Genomic DNA, 15,689 nt, shown 5'->3' with positions numbered 1-15,689 from the left:
TGAAAAGCTGATCATTGCAGAAATAAATGCAATAACATGAAAGAGGTATTAGGTGGGATCACATGAGTAAATGATACAGTTATTTCTAAAGGACAGCAACAAGATCAAGGCAGAAAGGCAAATGAATACTTGCAATGTGTCAGACTTAGTTCTGGAACATCTTGCTACATTACTTCAGCTGTAGAGTGCTGCAATTTAAAAACATGGTAGTTGAACTGCTCTTTGCCCAACAACAATGTGTTTAGGAGAGACTTTGTACTCCTTCTCTGGATAGTACTAGATAATTAGTACTATTGCTACTTGGTCATTGATTCAGAACAAAGTATCTGCAAGTTTTACGTAAAAATAAATTGGAATGCATGCTCAACTGTTAAACATCATTAGCAGTGCTGTGAGAAACAATGTTCAGTTTTTCCTTTAGACCTTGTTTTAATTTATTTTAATTAAATACTGATAGTATTAATCCAATGTACAGTTTTAAAGAAATGCCTGTGCTAATGTTGAAAGCCAGCTGCACCTGAACTAATGTTGATAACATACAGACTAGTTAGTTAAATGACTATTAACTACTTAAACTCTTTTGACTATGTGACTCAGTTCTCCGACTGTAACAGAAGTGTCTGTAAAACTAGTGATCTCAGCTCAGTGCAAATTACATTGATGAATTGTTTTTTTTGTACATATCGATTAATTCAGCAAAACTGGCCCACCTAGGTCTTGAACTTAAATCAAGTTTCTGTAGAAACTTAAGACTTCATTGTCTTGTGCTGTCTGTTGTAATAACAGAACATAATTCTTATTATAAAAAGTTTATAGCACAAATGTGTAACAAAAGATGGATGTGAAAAATACTAAGAAGCCATGAATTAGAATTTTCTATTTTCATAAAGCAGCCTACTGGTGTTCAGAGATTTCTGCACAGAATGCATTACAGTTAAGTAATCTAGATTTGCTGTGTAGAACTTTGATTTTGTACATCTATAAATTACACTGTCAAGCTGAACTTCTGCAAAGACTAAAAGTAATGTAAGGGTAGAAGAAATGACTTTCAGTGAAACTATTAAATTACTCATGCTGAGAGGTTCTGGTAGGATGGTTTGAAAATGACATCATATGGGCTGCATCTTAAGAGGCAGGTAAGTATTGTGATTTTTTTTTTTACTTAACATGAAACTGCTTTCTGAAGTACTTCACTAATTATGTCTTGCATTCTTGTGTAATTGCTGGTGTCTTGTTTTTCTCTAGGGCTTGTATTAGTTCCAGCAGCAGCACTAGGCCAAGTCATAAGTGGCATCTTGGTATCCAAATGCAAAATGGATTGCAAAAACATAATCAAGTTCATGATAGGCACTTGTTCAGTGGCTCTACTGTTAAACACAGTGTTTTTATTTGCTAAGTGTGGGAATGAACCTTTCGCAGGTGTCTCTGAAACATATGATGGGTAAATATATTTTAATGCACTCTTGGGGTTAGTGTTAATGCTTAAAATAAGTAAGTTATGTCACAGAATACAAAACCTCTAAAATGTCATACCACTTTGCCTTGATGTAGGAAAATGGAAGTTTTATTTAAAAAAAAACAAAAAAAAACACAACAAACTCTAAAACCTCGTTCTTGGACTTAGCATGAAATAGATGACTAAGAGAATGTAAGGATACATTGCACTTAAAATGTTCTAAGCATTCCTGGTCCTTGTGGAACAGGAAGGGTGAAGGGGTGGGTACCCGCTTCTGTAGCGAGTCTACTTGTAGTAGAAATGGTATAAATTAGAACTAGTTTTCTGTTTCTTTAAAACAGTAATAAGTCTTTTGTGTATTGTTTTATTACTCAACTTTTACAATCTAGGCAGCTCTTTTCTGAAAGGAATCTGTCTGCAGCAGCTTCATGAGTGAGAAGTGAGGGGCACTACAACTTAAATAATATTCAGTTTGCAAGCTCTTCCCTAGGAAAACAAAGTTATTGTAATATCTAATATCTGAAGTGAGAGGCAGACATGTTATGCAAAGGCAATATAGCTTGGTGACTGAAGCAGAATAATGAAATGGGTAGAATAACATGGTTAAGAGAAATGACTCAAAATATTTGATTAGCATGTATAAGGAGGACTCTTTAAAAATATATACTTCTCTATCCCCTGAAGAATACATTTCTCATCAGTAATGAGAACACAGTTAATCACTTGTTTCTAGATCTTTATACAAATCATAATAGCAGAACTCTAGGATGAATGTTCTTCCTGTTCCTGTGAATAAAGCTTACTCTGGAAACAAGTGTGGCAGTAGAAAAAGTGAGTAAAAAATGAAGCAAGATTAAAAATAATTTTCCTCAGAAGTATGTTTTAAGAGAATGCAATTCTAATAATCCTTCAGCATCAAATGCACATGATGCTATCACCAGCATAGGCAGTATATTATATAAAATGTATTATCATGCCCTATTAAGGAATTAACTGTAAAATTGTAAGGTTTAAATTCTCTTATAGTCTTAACACTTCTGTAAAATGAGCAATACTTAAACACAGGAAAAAGAGGGCTAGCTGTGTCAAAACTGACAAGTGGTCAGTTACTCCCTGAATTCATAACACAGAGGCAACTCCAGCTGCTTGAGGATATGCCAAAGAGCCAGAAGATGTGCAAAATATTTCCAAGATGGCTCATAGCAGAGCATGAGTAGTGTGCTGTGCAACTTCTCAATATTTAAATATTGTCTACCCAAATCCCCCATTTTAGAAAAAGGTTAGGTCACCATAGAACTTCTACAAAGGTAGAAACTGCTCTGTTCCAGAAAGTCCAAAAGCATTTTCACCCAAGTGGAATGGGGGAAGAGGATCTTTCTATCTTTCAGGTGCAATACTATAAAATGCACCATAAAGATGTAGAAGAATAGGGGATAGACAGTGGAATTGGTTTTGATGTGTCTAAAACAAATGCATGTGGGTAATAATTCTAGCAAAAAATGGCAAACTTCTAATCAACAGTTAGGCTTATATGGTTTCTTCACTTGACATTATCAGGCTTTTTATTAACTAATTTTAAATGAGCATATAATAATAGAATAGTACAGAAGAATCAGATCTTACTCAGAGGCAATTAAATACACATTTTATAGGATATAAAAGTTACCAGTATTCTTAGGTCACATAAACATAACAGGGATATTTCTTTTTTTTTTTTTTTCCCCCACATAATAGCAAAGAGTGATGTGAAAGACTGACCAGGTATTTTTAATGTTTCTCTTTTAGGTAGATATGAAAACTCTAACTCATAACTTTAGGTTAACAGGTCAGAAATTCAGAGGCCTTGAAGGCAGTAGTGATTGAATGTCAGGCTTCTGATTCTGCAACAGTTGCTTTTGTATTTCTTAAGAGGATACATTTTGCTTAAACTCTGCACAGCATGTTCCTTAAGCCATCATGGCATGCTATATGTTGATCATGCCTTTATCAGAGTTACGCACTGTCCTGATGAGTAAAACCTGCTGTATGTGTATATGGCAAAAATATCTTAAAAGGCATCTTAAAGTGTATCCCTTGTTTCTGCAAACTTTTTAAGCTTTTTAAAGGATTGGTCCCAGGGAAGTCAGGTAAAACTTTGATGACAGAGTAGAAATTTAGTGCTATTACCTTTATGCTTCATCTTTATAGAAAGATGAAGAAACTATACTTCATCACTCCTTTATACTTGATCTAGATGGCAGACTGAATAAAATAAACTTCACACTGGTGACTGGAGGGGAAAAAAATACACATTGAAAGCCTAAGTTATTACTCATTTAGATTATATCCTTACAACTTGCCATAACAAATGTCATCACAGGCCTTTGAATACGCTGACACTTAAAACATGGCCTTGATTTAGGGTATGAAAAAATGCTAGCAGGAAGGTTGTTGTAGACACTTCAGATCTGTGAAAACTAGGATGTAAACTTGCGGAAAGTTTTTATAGTTACATATTGAGCAAAATAATCAAAATAATCAATATATTGCTGATCATTGAAGAGGTTGTCCAGGAAATAGAATATGAAACTATTCATATTGTGACTAATACATATATACTGTGAACAATACATAATCATATTGTATGTCCACTGTTAATGATCAACTAGCAAAAGGTACAGCTGAATTGATTTTCATCTTAAGTTAAGTGCAGTTAATTTGGTTTAAGTTTTGCATAACCTTAGCAGTTATGTAGTTGCAACTGTCTTGTTGTAGACCTTTTACAACAATTTAGCATTAACCAATCCTGAAATAACTATCCACTCAGTATCTATTATCAACAATTATTCAGTTTTATCTAATTCACTGTTACACTTAATTTTAGTTCTTTTGAGACAAGACCTCCATCAGATCGAGTAACACTAATACAGTGCTAGTTCTGAACTTCCTTTCCATGAAGGAATAAGCAGCTGAAATATGTAGTAGTAGTTAAAAATAAAAAATAAAAAAAATTAAAAGCTTGTGGAACAATAGCCAAGTTCATACAATAGTTTACATAGAAATAGCTTATATTAAATAACATATGTTACTGAACAAATGATTCTGAAAGAATAAATTTTGAGGGTGTTTGAGAGTTGGCTTGGCAATTGATGTAGATGAACTTTTGTGGAGACTTTGAAGAAATCCTTTATGGCAAACATTCCATTTCTATTGAAAAATAGCTTGGTGGTGGTAATGAGGGAGCATTTTTATGTTTAGTAGCAGAAGCACATGAATGTTGGATTATTTCTGAGCTCCAATGTTAATGAACAAAGTGTATTCCTTTAATAGCCCTCAGTGTTAACTGTGATAAGTTGTGCTATTAAATTAGACTAAGCAGAATGAACACGTATGGTTTAATCTAGTATGTGCTTCAAGGAAGTGTTTTTGCCACACTTGTTTATCTAGTATTTCCTCAAACGTGAAAGAACAGAAACTTATTTCTGTTCATTCCCACACATCTATGGGACTTTGTTTTGTTTTCTATTACAGAACACACAATCTGTAGAGCTTTTAAAGACTTTTACTTCCTTATAGTGCTGTGTTTCTCCAGGGGAAAAAAAAAAAGAACAAGAATTTCCATTTCATAAGAACCTAGGTACATGAAACTACTTCTTCTGTATTCTAATTTTTCTCTGAGAGTACTTCAAGTTTCAGTCCCATTTTTATGTCAGAATTGAGACCTCTGCACATGTGGACAGAGGTCATATGTTGTCATTCAATTGATCAAGTATTTCTAGGCTTGACTGATAAGGCAATGTATGGAGAAACCAGTGATTAGTAAGTTATTTGTGAATTTACTTATGGTGTACTGGGATGCTTTAAACCAGAGCAAACTGGCTCTTGATTCTTCCCTATCTGAAGAATGATCTAATGTGACAATGGTAGGGCTCAACTGTGCTGTTATAAAACTGAGTACATAAGTAGATATGATGTCCCTAATACTCCATATGCAGTTTGAATGCAGTGTAACTAATCAGCTTAATTCCTGGAAAAAATATTTCTGCTCTTAGTTTTTATTACCGTGTTAAATTCTCTCAAAGTATCCTAACTTTGAGGTAATGAATCTGAAACATTCAGATTACAGAACAATATTTCAGCTACTGACTCTCAGAATCCTGTTTTCAGTTGACTGTTTTCAGCTGACTGAAATTCTAGCCCATGAAGCTTTTGTGCTTATTATGTGCACCACTATTAGAAAATCAAGTGTTTTTATTTTCTCCAATTATGCCTTAAGACATAATGTCTTCCCACATCTCAAGTTGACTTTATATTAACGATATATTGACAATATATTGGGACTGCTTCAAATATAGGACATAGTATGGTTGTACTGAAAACAAAATGCATAAATCAAGAATGGTTCTGTATTTACTGTATGCAGTCATCTGGGTTCTGGAATGATGTAGATGCCTGCACAACAGGGTTAAAGGTTGTAGAAATGCAATGGGTTTGCAACTCGACTTGAATCCAAAACAACAACAAAACTTGAAATTTAATTAATAGAATAAACATCACCAAATACTGGGTTTAATCTTGCTGCATTTTTAAGACCTTACAACTCAATTTATTCAATTTTAATATGTATGTGGGATAGTGGAGACAGTAGAAGAACTCAGTTGAGACATGGAGTTTTCATCTGTTTTGTGAATGTATTTTGGAGAAATAACCTATGAAAGTAATAATAGCACAAAACAGCTACATGCAGAATAAATAGGAATTTCCCCTATAGCTGTATGTAGCTACTAGGAATATTGGTTTGTTTTTGAACAATTATGTGCATAAATAATCTGAACTAAATATTTTGTGATTCATTATCCTATAAATACTGTATTGCTTATTTACATAACTGCTATTTTTTATTAAAAAGCCTATTTACCTTCCAGAACAGGCATGCTACATAACTTAACAGCACCATGTAATGCTAACTGCAAATGCTTGCGTTCTACGTACTACCCAGTTTGTGGCAGAGATAAAGTCCAGTACTTTTCCCCATGTTATGCAGGATGTACATCATCTCTTCTTACCAACATGAAAAAGGTACTTTATCTTATGCAGGTAGCTGACCTGGTCTGTTTTTATTTCATACAAAAAGTATTAAATGTGGAAAGTGTTCTTCCCCTAGTATGCTGGTAAATCACAGTATTTCTGAAACTAAGTGGTAATTACTACAGGAAAAGTTAATGTGCATTGGAAGCAAATATTTGTCAGTAGGATGAATGTTGATATGCTTCTTACTTGTGCAGTGTCACTGCTACTAAACTTTCTATTCTGAAAACACATCAAACCTGAATTTACTTTGAATAAAATTGGCAGTCAGAAAAATAGAAATCAGCTACTGCTTTGACATTAAGCAGCAGTACTTACCTTGATCTTTAAGCATAATATAACGTCTATTGTATGCATGGCAATCTGTTTGTGTGTGTCTGCATCCCTGAATGTCAGTTTGCTCTGGTGGTATGCCATGAATGTGGTAAGCCAAAGCCATGAAAGTCGTGGATATTATCTAGACTTCCCAGAATTGAGTCTTTTGTGCTTGTCTCTCTACTAGCAGCATTGTAGGCAGATAAGTCTTTAAAACGTAGGCAAGAAAAGGATGATGGTGGGTGACTACTTTCTGGCAAATAACTGAACACTTTGAATTATACTTTGTTTTAAAACAGAGTGGATTTAAATGGAGAACCTGAAACTATCCCATTTGTTCACATCCTTACAAAAGCAACTCATTACTTCTGTTCTTTACCACTTAAGTTTTTGAGTAGATATCTTCTCTTTTCTTGTCAAGTACAGCCTGCTGTGAAAACCAGCTTGTTTATAACCAAGACTATAGAGACAGATGATCTGAGACTTTCTAAAAACTCAGAAGAATGAGGACTGTTGCAGTTTTTAGTTTGTTCTCCCACTGTAACTGGATAATTTTTACGAAGCCTGAAGAGTGAGGCTTGAGGAAATAGTGGCATAAGTAGATTTAAATCTAAAGAGTGAACACTGTTTTAGTGTAACAAGTTTTTGTAGTTAAAGTTGCTTGGAGTAAAATTTTTCAATTGTATAGAAATAACCAGCAGCTTTGTTTAATAAATAAGGTAACAGTTAACAACAGCTAACGTCAGTACTGGGAAAAGTTTTTGAAAACCATGTTAGAGATAGTTTGTTGTAAGGGAACTGCAGATTTTGACAATACTTTATTTAGAAGTGAAACACTGCAAATGAAACATTTCTTTCACCTGGGGAAAGAAAAAAAGGACACTAACCTGTGACACTGTACATAGTGTTTATAATATCTGTGAGGAGATTTTTTTTGAAAGTCATTTTCACAATTATATGCAAAAATAAAACTAGGTTTGGAGACTCTAAAGCTTGCCCTTTCCTAATTATAAACAATGCTTGCTGCTGATTCCCTTCACTGATGGATAGTAAGATTTGAGTGTGAAAGCTAGCTTTTCAAGTTTTATTTTGCTGGTCTTGCATAATGTCATGTATTACATATGACTGTGGCTCTAGCTGCAGGATCTCCTTTAGTTTTATGCCTTTCGTGTTTTGTCTCAAAACTTGTTACTCAAAAAACTGTCACTTTTTATATCAAAAAAAAAAAACCACACAAATAGTTGCTGCTCACATGAGCTGGATCAGTCAAGTTGTGCTGAACTGGTTTTAAAAATGAGGGTTACCTTTTATCTGATCATGAGAAAGCAGACTGTTTCCCATACTGTGAAATAAGTTTATTTTCCTTGTATTCCATGGGATGCAGACATACTGAACATCTACAATGTTACTGCCACTCTTCGTTCTTAAAGCTAAATTTTGTTTTACAAATTATTTATAGGCTTACTACAACTGTTCCTGTATTGGGAAGCTGAAAATAGAAAATGGTTCAGAAGACATTCTCTATGAAGCTATACCTGGAAAATGTCCAACACAATGCACAGTTTTACCTTTATTTCTGATCTTCTTCTTTTTTGCTGTTGTTTTTACATTTATGGCTGTTACTCCAACAACTGTGGCCATTCTCAGGTAAGTTTTTGGGCTCAGGAAAAAAGCATTTTAGTGAAAACTCCGATCAGTGAAATCTAAATCATTTCATTTTTGAGTACGGATTCAAACCAATGTGCAAGGGGATTTCCTGTTGTAGTATTTTGTGGATAAAGCAGGCAGTATTTGAAGCAGAGTATAATCATGTCATTGTTTCCTATCTCTATAGTTACATTTGCTTAGCAGATACTGTTTGAATCCATAAAAATAACCTTTTCCAACTTTTAGCAAAAGTTAAAAGCTCCCATTTTCATGAGACCACACTTTTGGCTGCTTTGTTGAAAAGAACACAGTAAATGTGCCACATGCTTGGATGAAGAAAGTATTCAACTACCGTGTGTATGTAGTTCCAGTTTTTCAAATTTTACCAATAACCTAATAAAAGTCAATAGGTACTTAATTCTAAATTGACTCTCTAATTGGGTTCTGATGTGTAAAATTGTACTCTGACAGGAACTGTAGACTACCTATCATTAATGTTGTAATAGGGGGATTCAATGACAGTCACTAATATAAAACCTGACAGCATGTATGTGTTTAACTGCTGGCTTGGCTGCTTTTCAGATCCCTAACACTCTAACATTCATATGCATGAAAGCTAGATACACTTTTTTAGTGGAAGTGGAGCTGTTTCACTTTACGTTGAAATGTGACTTACACTTCCAATGTTTGTGGAGAGAAAATATTCACGATGAATAGACATGTATACTCGTCACATGATGCTTGGGTGAGGGGAAGCTGTTATTTTCTTGTCAAGTTTTGGGGTGGGATGAGGAATGATATTCTGCAACTGTACTTTGTAGTAATCTCCTGTTTAGGGTTGGTGTAAACCTGAGCTTAAGAATTTATCCTGTTAGTCTGGCTACAGAAATTTTACATGATCTTCAGAATTGAGCTGACAATTTTATTCTGTTAATTCTAAGCAGTAACATTTGTAATTTGGAATCTTTATATAAACTGAAACAATGAAACAGTTTCTGATGAGAGGACTGTAAAGCAGTTTAAATTTTGAAAAAATTTAAATAGCTAAATGTGAGTTAAATGACTATAGCATATTCTATCTCTTCAGCAAACTTATTCTGTATGCGCTGAAGTGTAAATCTAGGTGTTTCTGACATATTCAAGTGCTAGAACTAAACACCCACACTATGTAAGACTGCTCATTCTCTTACCTGTGTTTGCCTTTATGGTAAGGGAATCCTAACAGTGGCAGGTGCTAACTGCTCATTTTAGATGAAGTACTTCAATATACATCCTACACTCTGAGTAAACAAAATGCTGCAGAAGCTTAGTTGTATAAAAGAAGTTGTATAAAAGATGTAGATCAAGTTGTGTTAATCTTTGTGTAGTTTCTTTAAGACATTACCAGGATAAAATGTTTGCTGCTAAGTAAATATCTGAAAGAAATGGGTAGGAGGTAAAATCTACTAGTTTTATATTAGAAATAATATTGACTTCTATAAGATAGTCACCCAACCTTATAATTAATCACTTTTGGCCTATGTAAATGTTATAAGGGTGTTGTGCTGTAGCCTAGACTCAATTATGTATTGCTTCTTCAGGTACAATAGCTCAGGATTAACTCTCTGGCACGGGCCTTAAATCCTTAAATCCTTGGTTGTTCTATTGAAAAGATGTTCAACAGTGTATCAGGGTGCTGTTAGTAAGCTAGATTTTTGATTAGTTTGTTTTGTTAAGCTAGTTTAATTTCAGTTCCTTTAACCTCTTGTAGGAATAGCTTTTATATTTATATATATAATATTCATTGGTCAAAGAATCTCTTGAAGTCCTTTAGTTATTTGTTCTGCACACAGGATTTCTAAAAACCCTGGAAAAAGAATATATTAAGCTAAAAGATATTCACTGAGGAATATAGCTGAGAAATGAAACAGTTAAAACTTGTTTTCTGTATTAAATTGCATCTTGTTTACAGATGTGTGCCAGATAAACAGCGTTCATTTGCTCTTGGAGTACAGTCAGTATTTCTACGACTACTAGGTATGACTTGAAACTCCTGTTTCTCAATCTCCTTTTGACATTTTTCTAGACTTCAACATGTTGTATTAAGAAGCTTTCAGAGGGGTGTGTAGCAGCCTTTTGTTGGCTTAGAAAATGCACTTATTAGAAGGCAAATGCTATCAGAATTCAAATTTGTTTTAAATAGGTATGCTTGTTCATTTTAGCCTTTCTTGTTATTATATATATATATATATATATATGCAAGAACAAAATGTCAGTAAATGTCATTCTTTCAGCAAAAGGCACCTTCTGTCACTTTCTCCAAAAGGAAGCACACTCTAAAGGTTGATGGAAATTTTACTAAGAACTTGAACTGCCTGCAGCGACTGTAGTTAAAGAAGGCAGCACCTAACAACATTACTACTGATATTTATGCTATAGACTTAATGGATCATGCAGGGACCCTAGAGAGAGGATTTGTAGTGATGACATAGCTGCATGTTTCCTCAAGAACAGCTTAGTCCTTGAGCAGGTTAGGTAGACATGCAGTGATGTACCTCAAGTGTATAATAAAACTGGATGCAAACCACTTGTGATTTATAAAGCATTGTTGTGATAAAAATAACACAAATATAGTGAATTCTAAGCAGGAATAATATTAAATGATATTCATTCTACATTAATTTTTTCCTAGAAGCTTGGCTACATCAGAGTAATGGGAAAATGTTATATTAATGTGTTTGATTATATATTGTTTTGTTCCTCTGCACTTGGAACAAGTTAGTGTGTTACACAAAGGGACTTTCTTTTCCTTCAGTTAAAATCCTACTTCAGTAATTACCTGTTCTATCCCCTAATTCTAATTACATTTTTCCAATGAAAATTATGAAAAGTGAAGTCTTTGAAAATTGCTTTGAGCTGTATATATAACAAATTCTGTGCATCCTACTTATTCACTGAGGTCAGTTGAAGAGGTGTTTGCTATGTAACTAATACAAGTATTTTAACTGAAGTCATGGGGCTTACTTACATGTACCTTTAGCGTGTTGCTCTCCCACTTTATCTTCCCCACCAGCTTGACATTTCACACTATGCATTAAGATTGGGTAAGACCATTCCAAACATTTCAACATGTTACCCTGTTTTCTTAGGCACTATCCCTGGACCAATTTTGTTTGGTGTTGCAATAGATAACAGCTGTACTCTGTGGGATATTGATGAATGTAAAACTAAAGGAGCCTGTTGGGTGTATGACAATGAAAGAATGGCATATCTGCTGATGGGCATAAGTAAGTGACTTCTTTATATTAAATACATGTACAGGATAATATGCTGACCTTGACTGCTAGAAGGAATTGTTTTAAAACAACATTCAGCTTTTGTTGTCTTAGTAGTGGTCTTTAAAGAAAAAAGCATCAGCAACAAACTTTTGTTTTTCCTAAACAGAAAAAGCAAAATATTGGGGGAAGCCTATACAAAAATTTAACCATAATACAGAATTGTTTTACTTTTCAAGTCTTTTTTTTTTTTATTGTCACACTTTACTGAATTTAAGGGCTTTTAGTGCACACATTTCAGTCTTAACTATTTTGGTCCATTTACAAATTAAGGTATAAGAGGAACTCACTCTTGTCATATTTAACTTCTTTTTATTCAATTAACAATATGAAAATATCTCTGAACAGTAGAGAATTTTTTTCCCAACTTGTCTAACAAGCTGCTCCTTTCAAGTTTATGTCTGGGGGAGGGAATACAGGCTAAGTGTACAATCGTGATAAATGCAGTTGTCATATCTTCTGGTAATTAAGGTACTTAAAGTGTGTAAACTGAACTACTAGCATCTAATCTTTAAACTAAAAAATAAAAAGTCTCAACTTCAGGTTTCAGTATCTCTCAGGCATATTTCAGTGATAGAATGTAATCCCACCCATAGTTGGTCAAAATACCAGTCAGCACCACTGGTGTTGAATATGAATAACTTATGAAATGTTATTGAAATTGAAATGAATAACTTCTTAAGATAGCTGAGGAAGAATACTTACCAGGCCTGTTGTACATGGGCAGTTCTAGCTTGAGGAAAATAGAATACTGATGCAACAAAGAACAGTGAAGCAAGAAATAAGGAAGACTTGCACTTTAGGCTAGAATGGGGTGAAGAAATATAGAACTGAAGTAATGGCAATAGCAACTGCTGCAAGCAAGAACCAACAGGCAGATGAGAGGTCTAAAGTCAGTTGAAATGCTGACTATACCTGCCCTTTGCTCATCTAAAACACATTGAAATTTGTAGTATCAATTAAAAATGCAGTTGAAATCTTGCAGTGTGAAACTTTATGAATAGGTGAAATGGTTTTGTCTCAACACTGAAGGACTCTTCTGTTCTTTGCATTCAGGTGCTGCTTGCAAAATCATCACAATCATCTTTGTGATCATGGCAGTACTTTTGTATAAGCCTCCACAAACAAGTCCAGCCCTGACACAAAAGGATTCAGAAATGGTGACTGCTATACACACATAAATTGTGAGCAAATCAGGGAGTTTCAAAAGAAGCCAATAAGAGTAAGCACTGTTAAGACACTTATACCAAAGTTCTTGTACAACATAAAATATAAAAGATAATATTTAATTCTTGAACTTTAAACTATTTATGAATGTGTATCACATTCTTTAATTTGCTGAATGTGATATTTAGTATTACATTCTGTATATCCAAAAAAGTCCATATATTTCTAGTTTAATTTTGAATGTTGAAGTGAAACAAAGTAGAATATTCCAATCAAAAAATGGCAAAAATGAGCTGAATGGGACTGACTGTGAGTCACATTTTCCCTGCCTATACAGTAATACCTAAGGGAGGAACTCTAGTGGGAGAAAATGTGGAACTTAGTATGTTAAAGGGAACTGTCAATGTTTAAAATGGGGATTATTTTTATGTGCACATTGCCTGGGCCTTTACTTCAAGTATGGATTCTGACTGTAGATATACTTGGGAGTTTGCAAGTATGGACATGTTTTAAATATTTTTACATGTTATCCTAATGGCATTAATTCACTTCTTAGTATTTGTAGAAAACTGTAAATAGTTATAGGTAGCTGCATTTGACAGCATAGTGTTTGTTAACTTAAATGCATTAGTTTCTATTTGAAATATATAATATATACAGAAAGTTGCTGTCAAGCTTCTTTCTTTAGGGAATGTCAACACTTTTTCTATAAATTTTGAAAATAAAACCTATTTTCTTAAACTTCTGTGTATGCTGTGTCATTTGTATGTGAGTGAGTTAAGAAGCCTAGGAGTCAAAGAAACAAAAAGCTGGAAAACAAATAAGTATACCAACATTAGAAGCAATAAAACATGGCTTTAATTATCCTGTTGACTTGTGTACTGTGTACTGAAGCTGTTTCTGTTTCACATGACAGATGTGACTTAGCCACTCTTACTGGGTATTAAACTGCATTGCCTTCTACTGAAATATCATTCAATATTGACTGGGTTGTTTTAATAAGCAAGATATTCTCTGCACTTGTTTTAGCTAATGTAAACCAATTATCTTGTACACTGGTAGTGCATGCCACTTTTATGTAGTGATGTGTACCCATCTTCTCTGTTTACATAACTTCTTATTGACTATCAAAACTTCAAACAAGTACTAGAATGAAGTTTTGTAACAAATGAGTCATATTTCATTTGAGTCTCCAAATGTAGTGCTTAAACTAGGCAGTTGTAAGTAGACAGCTCAAGAGAATCCTGCAGAGTTATTCAGATAGAGCTGTTCAAAGGGAGAGGGGGAGAGGAGGTTTGAGCAGAAGAAGACTATACAACCCTAAAGCACAAGACTTCATGTTTTTAAGACAGGAGAAAAGTGGTGGAAGACAATTCAAAACAATTGAAGTTAGGCTTTCTCTTGTTGAAAAACTCCTGATAACACAGCTGCCTTATGAATGGACTTACAGTGAGGTGGCTAACTTCCCTTGAAAGATCTAGTGATCTTCAAAGTTTGGGAATATGGCCTAAAACTTCAAATTTGTTTTCCTGCTGAGTTTCTCCATGTGAGGTATAGGAAATCACTTAGTAGTAAAGATGTGTAGTATGGTAGCTAAGCTGGCAAACTTTCTTCTCTTGGTCTGACTTGAGACGTGAGATTATAGTTTAGTTTATACTGGTTATCATGTTTGGGTGTATTACAAAATTTGTCAGGCAGAGCAACAGGACCTTCCTCTTCTGAGGAAGTTATTAACGCTCTTAGTTGCTCTTAGTTCCTATTGGGGTGGCTATTTGGGTGGATAAGGAAGGAAGTATTGCTGTGGTGTAAAGTTACAGTTAAGGTTAAAGGCTGTTGCAACTTAGAATTTAACTTTTGACTTGCTAAAGATAACGTGGGCTAGTTAGGAAGACCAACACAATAGATAGAAGGGAGATAAAATGCATAGAGCTGGGTAGATTTACTCATTTTACTCATTTACCTTGCATTATAAAAACATTCAATTCTCTCTCCAAATAAATAGACAAAGTGGTAGATAGCATGTTAAAGGTTTTACTAAATAGAGGTAAATGTCACAGATGAGCTGACAAGGTCTGTATTGGTATTTAGATGGTGTTGTGGATTGAAAAAACTGTCCCAGATAATGGGATTAGAGTGTACTCTCAGCAACATCACAGATACTACAGAAGTATCAAGGGCCATCCAGAGGTATTATGACAAGCTGGAGAAATGAATATACAGAAACATGAAGTTAAATGAAGGGAAGGTAAAATCCTGCACTGAGGGAGGAACAGTTTCAAGTGTATGTATACTTGTACATACAATACAGGCCGACCACCTGGAAAACAGCTCTGCAGTGAAAGCCTATGGTAGGAAAGGTGATGAAGAGGCAGCAGTATGTACTTTCAGAAAAAAAAAAAAAAAAGGTCATAGGCTCCACTAGGCAGAGCACTGCTAGCATTTTAAAATCTGCTCAACACTGGTGAGGCTGCAGTGCTCTTTAGTTGTGGGTTCCTCAGCCCAGGAAAGTTGCACAATTGCTGCAACAAGTGTGCTGCAGGGCTACAAAGATGGCTAAAGATCTGTAGCGTCTTTCATATAGGCAGGCTGAGAGAGCTGGGGCTGCTCTTGGCATGGAGAAGAGAACGCTCAGGGGGATCTTACCAACATGTAAATATCTATCTGATGGCAAGAATGAAAAGAAGGAAGCTGAACTTATCTCAGTAGTGCCCAACTGACTGGAC

General features: G+C 34.6%; 1 protein-coding gene across 2 annotated transcripts in view; it reads left to right on the top strand.

The window, feature by feature from the left end:
- LOC309889593 (solute carrier organic anion transporter family member 4C1-like) overlaps positions 1-13,747 on the top strand; it is a gene marked incomplete at its 5' end in the record, with an annotated part of 31,973 nt that extends 18,226 nt beyond the window's left edge. Inside the window, 6 exons of one of the 2 annotated variants that reach the window (XM_082782466.1) lie at positions 1,246-1,441; positions 6,361-6,514; positions 8,298-8,485; positions 10,437-10,501; positions 11,614-11,751; positions 12,856-13,747. In XM_082782466.1, coding sequence (XP_082638592.1) covers positions 1,246-1,441; positions 6,361-6,514; positions 8,298-8,485; positions 10,437-10,501; positions 11,614-11,751; positions 12,856-12,980 — 866 coding nt within the window. In that variant the 3' untranslated portion in view covers positions 12,981-13,747. The remainder of the gene's footprint in view (positions 1-1,245; positions 1,442-6,360; positions 6,515-8,297; positions 8,486-10,436; positions 10,502-11,613; positions 11,752-12,855) is intronic. The other variant, XM_082782467.1, reaches the window with a different exon arrangement.
- Between the last annotated feature and the right edge of the window lie 1,942 nt (positions 13,748-15,689).

Source organism: Aythya marila (genome assembly GCF_965140915.1).
Source record: "Aythya marila genome assembly, chromosome: Z".
NCBI lineage: Eukaryota > Metazoa > Chordata > Aves > Anseriformes > Anatidae > Aythya > Aythya marila.
Note: the sequence above shows the minus strand (reverse complement) of the source record. Positions and strands in the feature narration are given on the sequence as shown.